Source organism: Rhinolophus hipposideros (genome assembly GCF_964194185.1).
Source record: "Rhinolophus hipposideros genome assembly, chromosome: 8".
NCBI classification, from domain to species: Eukaryota; Metazoa; Chordata; class Mammalia; order Chiroptera; family Rhinolophidae; genus Rhinolophus; species Rhinolophus hipposideros.
This window is the reverse complement of record NC_138054.1, coordinates 17,911,443-17,925,657: the sequence shown is the minus strand read 5'-3', so window position 1 is coordinate 17,925,657 and position 14,215 is coordinate 17,911,443. Positions and strand designations below refer to the sequence as shown.

At 39.0% G+C, this 14,215-nt stretch overlaps 1 protein-coding gene across 1 annotated transcript in view; it reads left to right on the top strand.

Moving 5' to 3' along the window:
- The window catches only part of LOC308501485 (nuclear pore complex protein Nup153-like), a gene marked incomplete at both ends in the record, with an annotated part of 205,121 nt that overhangs the window by 139,398 nt on the left and 51,508 nt on the right, over positions 1 to 14,215 (top strand). Inside the window, 3 exons of the mRNA XM_081058027.1 lie at positions 9,406 to 9,645; positions 9,785 to 9,924; positions 10,007 to 10,135. Coding sequence (XP_080914153.1) covers positions 9,406 to 9,645; positions 9,785 to 9,924; positions 10,007 to 10,135 — 509 coding nt within the window. The remainder of the gene's footprint in view (positions 1 to 9,405; positions 9,646 to 9,784; positions 9,925 to 10,006; positions 10,136 to 14,215) is intronic.

The following is a 14,215-nucleotide window of genomic DNA, read 5'->3' as shown; positions in this document are numbered from 1 at the left end:
CAGTAAGCAACTAAGAGGAGAAGAAATATAAATGACCAATGAATATAGGGAAGGATGTTGAATATGCCTGTCATTTAAATAAGTGCAAATCATATACTGATGCCACTGGACATATTGACAGCAATCAGAAAAGGTTAATATCAACTGAGAGTATGGGGCAGTGTACATTGTCATTTGTCTTTGTGGGAGTGTAATGACAGGAAATCTTTGGATCACAATATTTCTCATAGGCAAAAATGAGCATTTACTCTCATTCAGTATGTCAGAGCAATTCCACATAAAATTGTTTTTTCATTGTTTCTCAGGATAACTTTGACCACTTAGGCTGTTTTCTGGGCCCAACTTTAGACTACAGAGTTAGATTTTTTTCTTTATGGTTTTTATTTAAAATATAGCTAACATACATTGTTTTATTAGATTCAGGGGTACATCATAGTTTTTCAGCATTTACATACCTGAAGAAGTGATCACCATGGTAAGTCCAGGAACCATCTGACACCATACCACACAATTACAATATTATTGACTGTATTCCCCATGTTGTACATTACATATCCATGACTTATTTGTTTTATACCTGTAGATTTGAGCCTCTTATTCCCCTTCATTTTCCCCACTTTTTAAAATTTTTCAATGACAGTTGACATTCAGTATTAGTTTATATTAATTTCAGGTGTACAGCATAGTGGTTAGACATTTATATAATTTAAGAAATTCTCCCCCTGACTAGTCTAGTACCCCCCTGGCACTATATGTAGTTATTACTATATCATTGACTACATTCCTTATGCTGTACTTACTTCCTCATGAGTACTACCAAGTTGTACTTATTAATCCTTTCACCTTTTTCACCCTGCCCCCGCCAGTCCCCTCCCATCAGTTACCCCAACAAATTTAGTACTCATCTGACACCATACATATTTACTACAATATTGTTCACTATATTTCTTGTGTTATACCCTACATTCCCAAAATTACTTCTTAACAACCAATTTGTACTTCTCAATCCCTTCCCAATTTTCTACCCACATCCCAATCATTGTCTCATCTGGCAACCATCAAAATGTTTTCTGTATCTATGCATTTGTTTCTGTTTGGTTTTTTTTTATTTTGTTCTTTAGGTTACACATATAAGCAAAATCACTTTGCACCTGTCTTTATCTGACATTCCACTCAGCACACTACCTTCAGGTCCACCCATTCCGCTGAAGACAGCAAGAACCCATTCCCTTTTCTGGCTGAGCAATATTCCATTGTATATATGTACCACCTCCTCTTCATCCATTCACCTATCAATGGACACCCAGGCTGCCTCCACCTCATGGACATTATAAACAGTACTGCAATGAACATATGAATGCATATGTCCCCAGCATTTTGGCTTTCTTCGCATAAATACCCAGAAGTGGGATTACTATGTCCTTCTTTGTCTCTTGTCATAGCCTTTGTTTTAAGGTTTATTTCATGTGGTATAAATATTGCTACCCCAGATTTTTTCATTTTTTTCTTCTTTGTTTCCATTTTCATAACATAACTTTTTCCATCCCTTTACTTTATGTCTGTGTGCATCTTTCAATCTGAAGTGAGTCTCTTGTCAGCAGCATATATAAAGATTTTGTTTTCTTCTGTATTTAGCCCCCCTGTGTCTTTTAATTGGAGCATTTACTCCATTTACATTGAAAGTAATTGTTGATAGATATGTAGTGATTGCCATTTTGTTATTCATAATTTTGATTTTTTTTTCTGTCTTAAAGAAGTCCCTCTAAAATTCCTTGTACTACTGGTGTAACTGGTTTAACTTTTGCTTTTTTGGGGGGCAATTTATCTGTCCTTCAGTTTTAAATGGTAGCCTTTCTGGGTAGAGTACCTTTGGTTGTAGGTTTTAGCTTTTCATTACTGTGAATATTTTGTGCCAATCCTTTCTGGCCAGCAAAGTATCTATTGAGAAATCAGCTGACAGTCTTATGGTGGCTCCATAAGCAAAATACCTCAGCAAAATACCTTCCTAATTGCCTTTATCTTGCTGCATTTAGGATGCTTTGTTTGTCTTTAAACTTTGCCATTTTAATTATAATGTATCTTAGTGTGGGCCTGTTTGGGTTCATCTTGTTTGGACCTCTCTGCACCTCCTGGACTTGTACGCCTATTTTCCTAACAAGGTTAGGAAAGTTTTCAGTTATTATTTTTTCAAATAGGTTCTCCATCCCTTGCTTCCTCTCTTCTCCTTCTGGTACACCTATGATGCAAATGTTGTTACACTTGATATTGTCCCAGAGGTCTCTTAAATATCCGCATTTTTTTTAATAGTTTTATTTTCTTTTATTTTATTTTTACATCCCTCACACCGTGAACCCCCCTCCCCCCATCCACCACCACCCCGACCTCACACCGAGCCATCACATTATACACATAAAATTATAGTTGGCATTCATTAATGTCCAGCCTCTGGTGTACAATGCCATGACCAGGCATCCACAGCATCCCTGAGGTGGTCTCCCAAACAGGACACATGTCCATCGGGCACCCAACAAAATCCCCAAACACTATTGAATAAGTTCCCCAAAGTAATTCTCAAAAAACCCTGAGGCCATCCTGTGGTCACCAGCCACCCCCCAATCCCTTCACCCTTCCCCCCATTCCCAACCCCCTCCCCCCCGCCCATCTAACAACTCTCGGTTTTTTGTGTCCCCAAAACTGTTTCTGATTAGTTCATACACATATTCTTTTCTTTAGATTCTGCATATAAGTGAGATCATATGGTACTTGTCTTTCTCTTTCTGACTTATTTCACTTAACATAATGTTCTCTAGATCCATCCATGTTGTTGCAAATGATAAGATTTCTTTTTTCTTTATGGCTGCGTAGTACTCCATTGTATATATGTACCACAGCTTCTTAATACAGTCATCGACCGATGGGCATTTCGGTTGTTTCCATATCTTGGCTATTGTGTAAAGTGCTGCAATAAACATAGGAGTGCATACAGATTTTTGAATTGGAGTTTTGGATTTCTCCGGGTAGATGCCTAGGAGTGGAATTACTGGATCATAGGGTAGTTCTATCTTCAGATTCCTGAGATACCTCCATACTGTTTTCCATAGTGGCTGCACTAATCTGCAATCCCACCAACAGTGCACTAGCGTTCCCTTTTCTCCACATCCCCGCCAGCATTTGTTGTTTGTTGATTTATTGATGATAGCCATTTTGACTGGGGTGAGGTGGTATCTCATTGTGGTATTTATTTGCATTTCTCTGATGGTTAGTGAGGTTGAGCATTTCTTCATATGTCTTCTTGCCTTCTGTATCCACATTTTTTTGGATTCTTTTTTCTTTTTACTATTCTGACTAGGTATTTTCTGCTACTTTGTCTTCCAAATCACTAATTCCATCCTCTGTTTCATCTAGACTGCTAGTGAGTCCCTCTAGTTTTTTCTATATTTTAGGTATTGCATTCTTCATTTCTGACTGGTTCTCTTTTATGGTTTCTATGTCCTTTTTCATGCCTGCTATCTTTCTGTTGAAATTCTCAGTATGTTCCTAATAACCATTGTTTTTAACTCTGTCTCTGGTGGATTGCTTGCATTTCATTCAGTTCTTTTTCTTTGAGTTTTCTCTTGTTTTTTCATTTGGTATGTGTTTCTTTGTTTCCTCATTTTGTCTGCTTTTCTGTGTTTGTTTCTCTGTATTAGGTAGATCTGCTATGTCTCCCAGTCTTGGCCAGGTGGCCTTATGTAGTAGATGTCCTGCAGGGCCCTGGCACAGTCTCCCTGGTCACCTGCTCCAGTAGTGTCTGTTTTGTGAGTCATGTGTGTCCTCCTGTTATAGTTGAGACTTGATTACTATTGGCATGTCAGTGGGTGGAGTTTGCCCTCAGGCTGATTTGCTCTGTGGTTTGGCCACATTTAGAGCTTATGGGCTGTTGTGCGAGGGGGCTTACCCCACTGTGTGGGATTCACTCCTGTGGGCTCTAGTGTCTGATGAGACAGCCTTTTTTTGTGTGCTGCTTGTGGGGCTAATTGGGCAATGCTCTGCGGTGTTCTGAAGCCAACCTCTAAGTATGTTGGTCTGGGGGCTCTTAGAAAGGGTTTGGTGCAAGCTAAAGTCCCCATTCCCGTGATCAGACGGGGACTACTGTATTGGAACTACAAAGCAATCTCCAGTGATTTGTTGCCTGTGCTGAAGTTGGAGGCACTTGCAAGAGGCCACACTTCGAACTGAGGATGGTTACCACCAGTACTGGACCTGGGGTAGCTCTTAAACGAGCCAAGACACCCTGAAGCCTGCTGCTACCTTAAGGTTCAGACAATGATAAAGCCTTGTGCAGTACGCAAATTGGGTGATGCAGGGTCTCAGGGAGTCACTAGAGTGGGAGGAGTTATGGTTACCAGGTTAATGTGGATTCTGGTTTGGCACCATGGCTGAGCCTGGATCTACTCAGCAAAAGTCTCAGAGCACACCGAGACCAGTTGTAGAATGCCTCGTGTCCTCAGACTCTGATAGCTTTTCAAGAAAGAGTTCAGTGTGGGCGGGCTAGCTGTTTACCAAGAAAGTGCCTCCAGTGTGGGTGAGTTTGTTGGATGATGTCCTGATAGAGCCCATCAGACTAATTCAGATTTCACTGTGTGTGGGTTATGCTAAAGAAAAGATAGCCAGCTGTGCAGAAAAAAGATTCTATATATGGAAAATAGTGATTGTTCTCTAGTCCTTCTCCTGAAGCCACAAGCCTCAGTCTGTCCCCCTTTGATGCCTTTGATGTCCACTGAGTCACTGTCACTCCACTGGAGCCCAGGTTGGGTGCCTAGGAGTGAGAGAGTCTGTACTTGGACCCCTTAAGGGCATGTCTGGGTTTCCCACAGCCTTTCATCTGACCTGGATGCTTGCAATCCTCACTTTTTCACAGTGAGATGTTGTGAGACCTCCTCTTCCTGGCACCAGTACTTCTGGCTGGGTAGTCTGGTGTGGAGCTGGGATCCTTTTTTCGTTTGGGGAAAACCTCCACGGTGGAGATATCCTTCCTGATTCTCAGCTGCTGCATGGAGGTTTAGGACCAGTCTGTTCAGTGTCTCCGCCCCTCCTACCAGTCTTAACATGGCTTTTTCTTTATAATCTTAGTTATAAATTTTGTGTTCAGCTATACCTCAGATAGTTCTCCATGTTGATTGTTTTATAATTTAATTGTAATTTTAGTATGTTAATGGAAGGAAGCAGACAGTGTTTATCTACTCCACCATCTTGGATCTCCTCTAAATCAGACTTTTTGTGTATGTATTAGGAATATTTGTTTCATGACTTCTCATGTTTCTCTTACAAGCCTAAAGAATCATGGATTTGTAGATAAGAATACTCTTAGAAGTATGAGATATAACTTCATACGTATTGGATGGAGTATTGGGAAAATAATCAAATACATAGAGTAAATCAGTATGATAACATACAATGTGGTCTCTAAAGGGAATGAATGCTCTGTATGTAGAGACAAAATGACATTGGTAATGAAAAAACGTGTCACAGAACAGGATGCATAAGCAAGATTATGTGATTAGGGAAAACGTATATTTTTTGTATGCATATACAGTACTCCCTCCCTCCTTATTGGCATTTTCCTGTCTGTAGTTTCAGTTACCTGCAGTCAGTTGTGGTACAAAAATATTACATGGAAAAATTCCATAAATAAATAACGTTTAAGGTTTAAACTGCAAGCTATTCTTCATACCCTGATGAAATTTTGTGCTGTCCTGCTCTGTCCTGCCCGGGAGCTGAATCATTCCTTTGTCCAAGGTCTCCAGGCGGTAGATCCTCCCCTTAGTGACTACTTAGTCACTAAGTAGTCAGGTTGGTTATCAGATTGACTGTCTTTGTATCACAGTCCTAGTGTCCATATAACACTAATTTTACATAATAATGGTCCCAAAGCACAAGGGCAGTGATGCTGGCAATTCAGATATACCAAAGAGAAGCTGGAAAGTAGATTTTTCTTTTTCTTTTTTTTTTATAAGTTCTCATCTTAATAGGGAAAGAAAAAATATTGTATGCTGAACTTGCTAAGATCTACAGTAAAAGGGAATTTCTACCCATGAAATTGTGAAGAAAGAAAAAGAAATTTGTGCTAGTTGTGATGTTGCACCTTAGACTGCAACAATTATGGCCACAGTGCATGATAAGTGCTCAGTTAAGATGGAAAATTATTCAGTTTATGGGTGGAAGACATGAACAGAAGCCATGTACCAAGTGATGGCCACATGTTGTGCCAGAAAGCCCTGAGCCTATAAGAAGAGTTCAGCGAGGGGTCTCCTGAAATGAAGGACCCCATTCACATAGCTTTTGTGACAGTATATTGTTAGAATTGTTCTATTTTGTTAGGTATTGTTTATCTCTTCCTGTTTCTAATAAATAAAGTAAGCTTTATCATAAGTATGTATGTATGTATGTATAAGAAGAAACATAATATAGAGAGTTTAGTACTACCTGTAGTTGCAGGCATCCACTAGGGCAGGGGTGTCCAAACTATGGCCTGTGGGCCAACTGCGGCCGGCAATCCATTTTTAATTGGCCCACAGCAAATTCCAAAAATATACCAGAATATGGCCCTCACATGAAACCTGGCGATATTGCATTTCTTGGTTTTAACTCTAGGTGGAGCTACTGAGTTGATCAAGGCAGTTCCTCTGCAAAATGAAATTAAGGAAAGAAAAATTTTGCCACAGAGCACTTAATATGACAACACCAAAGAAACGCAAGATAGCAAGTGAGTGTAGAAAATTTCAGACATGGTGGGAAAATGAATACTTCTTTATGGAAGTCAAGGGGAAGTGTGTGTGTTTGATTTGTAATGAGAGTGTCACAGTGATGAAGGAGTACAATGTAAGACGACACTACGAAACCAAACATCAGACCTACATGTCCTCACTGGTGTGGAACAAGAACAGAAGGTTAAGCAGATGACAACTATCTTGCTAACAACAACAGTGTTTTTCCTGTGCCAAAAAACCTCAAGAAAATGCCACAATAGCCAGCTATGAGGTGACTCAACTCATTGCTCAGCATGGGAAGGCTTTTTCAGATGGTGAATTTATAAAACAGTGCCTCACTAAAGTCGTAGGAATAATGTGCCCAGAAAAAAGTCAAGAATTCGACAGCGTTAGCCTATCAAGAAACATAGTTGTGCAGCGAATCGAAGGCTTGTCAGCCAACATAAAACATCAACTGTCAGACAAAACGTGTGCTTTTGATTTCTACTCCATTGCATGTGATGAGAGCACAGACACCACAGATACCGCACAGTTATTAATTTTTTTTGCGGGGAGTTGACAATAACTTTTGCATTATGGAGAAGCTGCTTGATCTCAGCAGTCTAAATACTACAAACAATGGGTAGACATTTTTGAAGCTGTGTCAAATGCAATTGACAAGATAGGACTTAAATGGAACAAGTTGTGTGGAGTTACAATGGATGGAGCTCCAGCTATGACAGGCGAGCGCAAAGGAGTGGCCTCTATGGTGTGCTCCAAGGTACAGGAGAGCGGAGGGGAGGCAGTTAAAATGCACTGTATCACCCACCAGGAAGCACTTTGTGCCAAAACAGTACAGCTCAGCGACGTGATGAACACTGTTGTAAAAACGGTAAACATAATTCCAGTATGAGCACTCTGCCACAGAGAATTTCAAACTTTCTTACCTGACGTTGATGCTGAATATGGGGACCTGCTCTTCCACTCAGAAGTGCGCTGGCTAAGTCGCGGCTCCATGCTTCGGCGGTTTTATTCTCTGAGATCAGAGATTGATCAGTTTTTGAAAGAAAAGGACTGACCTCTTCACAAGCTGAGTGAGCCTTTATGGTTGGCAGACCTGACGTTTTTAGTTGATCTCACTGAACACCTCAACACACTCAACAAAAACCTACAAGGCAAAGACCAACTCGTACCGCAGCTTCACGCACACATGAAAGCATTCTGTGGGAAGTTCCGACTGTTTGAGGCACAATTGCGCACCTTCAATGTCGCGCACTTCCCCACACTGTCCGAAATCAGATCTGCGTTTCCAAAGGCCGATCTCTCTGATAAAAAGGGGAAAATATGTGTCTTTGAGCATATCTCTCATGACAGAGTTTTCTCAGCACTTCCAAGATTTATCTACCATTGAGAACGATATCAAGCTGTTCGTGACTCCCTTCATGATAAATGCAGAAGAAATGGAAGAGAGTCTGCAATTAGAACTTATAGAAATGCAGTGTGATGATTCTCTGAAGACTCAACGTCAGCTTCTCTGACTTCTACTGGAGCTTGGAAAAAGCCAAGTTTCCTTGGCGTCCTCTGATGAGACGCCACGCAAAAAGAATGAGTCTGTTCGGCTCAACATACATATGTGAACAAACATCTTCTCTGATGAGGCTGAACAAAAGCAGATTGAGAACCAAAATGACCTACCACCATCTCTGTGACATCCTTTGCATCTCACCCACAAAACTGACTGACTCTGGACCTGCCAGCAATCCTGCAGGCCAAAGCGCAACTTCATTTTTCCCACTGAGCGCAACCGTGTTCCCCTGAGTTCAAAATATATTACACGTTCCATGTGTTATTAAGCCCTATTACTTAATAAATGTAATCATTTTATGTTGATAGCATTTTTAAAACAAATATTAGTTGATCTGTTTACAATCCAAACTTATTTGCATAACAAGCTTGAAATATAGTATATAATTTATTTAATATCCCCACCCCCTCCAGGTCTGTCAAGAAGGACCATCATCCAGAAGCAATCAGAGGCAGCTGTTTTGAGAATGAACTGCCAACCTTTTTTGTTTTTTTTTTTTTTAAAAATCCCATTTATGAAAAGCAGTGTTGTAGGCTGATTGATTTAGTTTACTTAAATAAACCAGGTGAGGCAATACGTACTTCAGTGAGTGGCCCAGCTGTTTGTGTATTTTACCGCATATGGCCCTTGGTGAAAAAAGTTTGGACACCCCGGCACTAGGGGGTCGTAGAATGATGTATGCCTCATGGATAAATGAGAGACAAATGTAAATTTTATGGAAGTATATACAAATTGAATCATGGTTGTTTCTAGAGGGATAGACTTTATTTTATGACTTAGATAGCTTTGATATTATCTTTGATGAGTGGGTTTTATACTGACACAAATTCAAGGAAAATCAGGAACCATGTACTTTTAGAAGTTGGTATGTTTTCACAGAAATATATTTTGTCACTAGGTTAGTTAAATTAAGTTCACTTAGTTGAAACCTTGTTTGGCTAAATTGGGCTTGTAGGGGGCCTCATTGACTGGAATTGAAGCTATATGCACTGTGTAGTATGTTTTCTCAAAGTACAAACCGCATTTTGTCATGATGGGTTATTGCTTCTCCTAAGTTATATATTCATAATATTAATGTTTTATTTTTTAAAGATCCCTCAAGAGCTACTGCTTCAAATTGTCTACATATAGTAACTAGGCCTTCTCTTCATCGGAGCCATCTGAATATTTCCATGTTGGAATCTCCTGCATTAAACTGTCAGCCCTCCACATCCTTGGCATCCCCAACTGGCAGTTCGGGATTTTCAAAAGAAATGGAAGATTCTACATCTCAGCATAATGATGATAACATCTCAACTACCAGTGATCTTTCTTCAAGAGCTTCTGCCAAAGGTATCTTGGTATTTGGTCATAATTTTGGTAGTAAAATTAAATATCAGGAGATAGTTTTCTGCACTCAGGTGTAATTTTCATTTTTTGTTCATGAAAATCTAGGGTCTTGTAATTAGTACTGTTACTGTTTTTGTTTCAGATACAGATGCTTCCAAGAACAGTGCAGTGCCACAGCTGGGGTTTGTAGAGAATGAACGCTGTCATTCACTCTCAGAAGACACTGCCACCAGCTCCAGTAAACAAATATTCAATGTATCTGTGTTTGGAACACTATCCCCAGTGAGTACTAATTAGAGTTGATTCAATCACATTAGTTTTGAGTGCTTATTGCATATAATTTATCAATTGTGTTTCTGTGAAATCAATTGGGAAGTCTTCCATCCTTAAAACAAGTCAACTTGGAGATTCTTGTTTTTATCCTGGAAAAACAATGTATGGTGGGGCAGGAGCTCCTGTCAGAGAGTCTAAAGTACGAAACACACCATATCAGGTTGGTTTGAATAGAATCAATAACCTTTTTCTTTTAATATTTGATAATTAACTATTGACACTGAAATAGAATTTTTTTTAGTTATTTGGAAAATGATAGAAGTGGGTATTACAAACATTCTCTTTTAGGGACTATATTTATATGAACATAATTTTAGATCAAAGTGAACATTTTACACATTAGATTTGTGTGTGTGTATGTTCAGGATGTGTGATGATTAATTCTTTTGTAAATTTTTTTATTAATTCCTTTTTAAAAAGGAAATTCAGATACAAATCACATGCAGTAAAATCTACCCTTATTAAAGTATTTCAATTTTAACAAAACGCATACAGTTATGTAACCACTTTTGCAATCAAAATATAGAACAAACATTTTCATCACCCCAAAATTTTACCTTGAACATCCCTGCAATCAGACACTTCCTACTTTCACCCTGTGGTAAGCACTGATGTATTTTATTTCCCTGTAGTTTTCGTTTTTCCAGAATGTCATATAAATTTAATAATATAATACATCGTCTATTAAATCTGGCTTATTTTACATAGCATAACACATATATTATAGCTTGTTCTTTTTATAGTTGAGCTATAATACTGTTATGTTTCCCAGAAAATAAGACCTTGCCAGACAATCAGCTCTAATGCGTCCTTTGGAGCAAAAATTAATATAAGACCCGGTCTTATCTTTACTATAATATGAGACCCGGACTTATCTAATATAATATAATATAAGACTAGGTCTTATATTAATTTTTGCTCCAAAAGACACATTAGAGCTGATTGTCCGGCCAGGTCTTATTTTAGAGGAAACATGGTATTTGTTTATCCATTCACCAGCGAAGGGATACTTGGGTTGTTTTTACTTTTTTGGCAATTGTGGATAAAAATGACATTTGGTGTGAACATTGATTTCATTTTGTTTTGATAAGTACCTGGAAGTTAGACTTCAAGGTCATGTGGTAAATACACATTAAACTTTACAATAAACTGCCAAACTGTTTTTCAAAGTTTCTCGTGCTTCTCTGTAGTCTGACCAGTAATGTAAGTGTTCTGACCAGCAGCTGGGGGTAGTCAGTTTTTTTGTCTTCTGTTTTTTATTTTAGCCATTGTCATAGATATGGAGTAGCCTTTCCAACTTGTTCTTGTTTCTACATGTATTTCTCTAATGACATTGAAAATCTTTTCATGGGCTTATTTGTCATCAGTAGACGTTCACTAGTGAAATATTAGGTTGGTGCAAAACTAATTGCTGTTTTGCAATTATTTTTAACCTTTTAAATTGCAATTAGTTTTGCACCAATCTAATATCTGTTCAAATTTTTTGCCCATTTTTTAAATAGGATTCTTCTCTTGTTGAGTTTTGAGAATTCATTACTCATGGTATAAGTCCTTTTCTAGATACGTGTTTTGGAAATTGTCTCCAATTCTCTGGCTTACCTTAACAATGTCTTTTGAAGAGAATTGTTCTTTTGATGACATTGGGTGTATTGTTATTTTTCCTTTTATGGTTGATGCTTTTGGTGTAATATCGAAGATATTTTAGCCTGACCCAAGGTCACACAGATATTTCTCCTGTGTTTTCTTGTAGAAGCTTTACATTTTTAGGTTTTAATTTAGGCCTATGAGTCCACTGAGATAATGTTTGTATGTGGTGTGAGGTATGGATCCAGATTTATTTTTCTTAACATATGAATGTCCAATTTTTCTAGTATCGTTTGCTGAAAAAACTATACATTCTTTATTGAATTGCCTTTGCACCTTTAAAACATCAGTTGACTGTATTGTGGCTCTATTTCTGGACTCCCTATTCTGATCTGTGTATTGATCCTTTCGCCAACTCTGAACTGTCTTGCTTACTATAGCTTTACAGTAAGTCTTGAAATCAGGTCCTGTGAGGCCTCCAACTTTGTTCTCATTCAAGTTGTTTTGGCTTTCCTAATTCCTTTCCATTTTCATAATTTTAGAATCTCCCTAACTGTTTTCTACAAAGTCTACAGGTAGTTTGATTGGGATTGCACTGAGTAAAAGATCAATTCGGGGAAAACAAACATCTTAACAAAATTGAGTTCTGATCCGTAAAGTCAGTATGTCTCTCCACTTATGAGGTATGACAATTAACTTTGCGAACTCATCCTAGAAAAAGTGTCACATACCTCATTGATGAATATCACTACAGTCACCTTCCAAATGCTCCGCTAGTAAACTATGCACCTATGCCATTGCCTAGTCCACCCTTCAAAGGAATTTTGGAACTCTTTTTCATGAATGGCCATCAGAGCTGTCATCATCTTACACTTGATGTCCTGAATGTCATCAAAATGTCTTCCTTTCAATATTTCCTTTATCTTCGAGTAAAGAAAGAAGTCATTGGGGGCCAGATCAGGTGAGTAGGGTGTTCCAATACAGTTATCTGTTTACTGGCTAAAAACTCCCTCGCAGAGAGTGCCTTGTGAGGTGGTGCATTGTCATGATGCAAGAGCCATGAATTGTTGGTGAAAAGTTCAGGTCATTTTATCTAACTTTTTCATGCAGTCTTTTCAGCACTTCCAAATAGTAAACTTGGTTAACTATTTGTCCAGTTGGTGTGAATTCATAATGAACAATCCCTCTGACATCCAAAAAGGTTAGCAACATTGTTTGACTCTTGATTTGGACTGACAAACCTTTTTTGGTTGTGGAGAATTGGCTGGCTTCCATTGTGCACTTTAATGCTTTGTTTCAGGGTCATATTGGTACACCCATGTTTCATCACCAGTGATAACACAACCTAAAGCATCATCTTGCCTCCGCAAATGGTCTTGGCAAACTTCAACTCTCCTTTGCTTTTGTTTATTGGTGAGCTCCTTTGGAACCAATTTTCTACACACTTTCCTCATGCCAAGATTTTCAGTTAATATTTTCCTAACTGTTTTTCTATTGATGTTTCCTTGGCCTGCTATTCTTCTTAGTCAGCCCATGACTTTGACACACATTTCAATGAATTTTTGCAATATTTTCTTCAGTTCTACTCATTACTGGCCACCCTGACCTCTCTTCATCAGTGACACATTCTCTCCCCTCAGGAAAACATTTAATCCATTTGTACACTGCCATTTTCTTCATGGTGTTGTCCCTGTAAACTTGGACTACATGTCCTTGATTTCACTTCCACTCCTGCCAAGTTTAACAAGAAATTTAATGCTTGTTCATTGCTCTAATTCAAGGTCAGACATTCTTTTTTTTTTTAAAGGTTTTTTTTTTTTTTATTGGGGAAAAGGGAACAGGACTTTATTAGGGAACAGTATGTGCTTACAGGACTTTTTTCCAAGTCAAGGTGTGTCCTTTCAATCTTAGTTGTGGAGGGCGCAGCTCGGCTCCAGGTCCAGTTGCCGTTGCTAGTTGCAGGGGGGACACAGCCCACCATCCCTTGTGGGAGTCGAACCGGCAACCTTGTGGTTGAGAGGACACGCTCCAACCAACTGAGCCAAGTGTGCTCAGCGGCAGCTCAGCTCAAGGTGCCGTGTTCAATCTTAGTTGTAGGGGGCAGAGCCCACCATCCCTTACGGGACTCGAACCGGCAACCTTGTGGTTGAGAGCCCACTGGCCCATGTGGGAATCGAACCAGCAGCCTTTGGAGTTAGGAGCACGGAGCTCCAACCACCTGAGCAACCGGGCTGGCCCGAGCTCAGACATTCTTGCGATGGCATGTAAAAACACCCACCAACAATAATGAACGCCACTCAGAAAGACACCGCCACAGTCGACACGAACACAGATGTGAGACACTAATATTCCAAGGTTGTGAAATCTTACTGAGCTGTTTGTACAGTGCTGCCAGTGTAAGTGCACAGTGGCAAGTTTGCAAGCTTAATTGGCAGACCTTCATATTTAGATCTTTGTAAATTTCTACCAATGTTTTGAAATAGTCACAGGTATTGGACATATTTTGCTCGTTTTATACCTATAAGTAGCCTATTCAATGAATTGAATTTGTAGTAAAAATACCTTTCAGTGAAGAAAACTTCAGACCCAGATAACTTTCCTGCAGGTTCTACCAAATCTTTAGGAAAGTAATAATACCAATTCTCCACAAACTTTT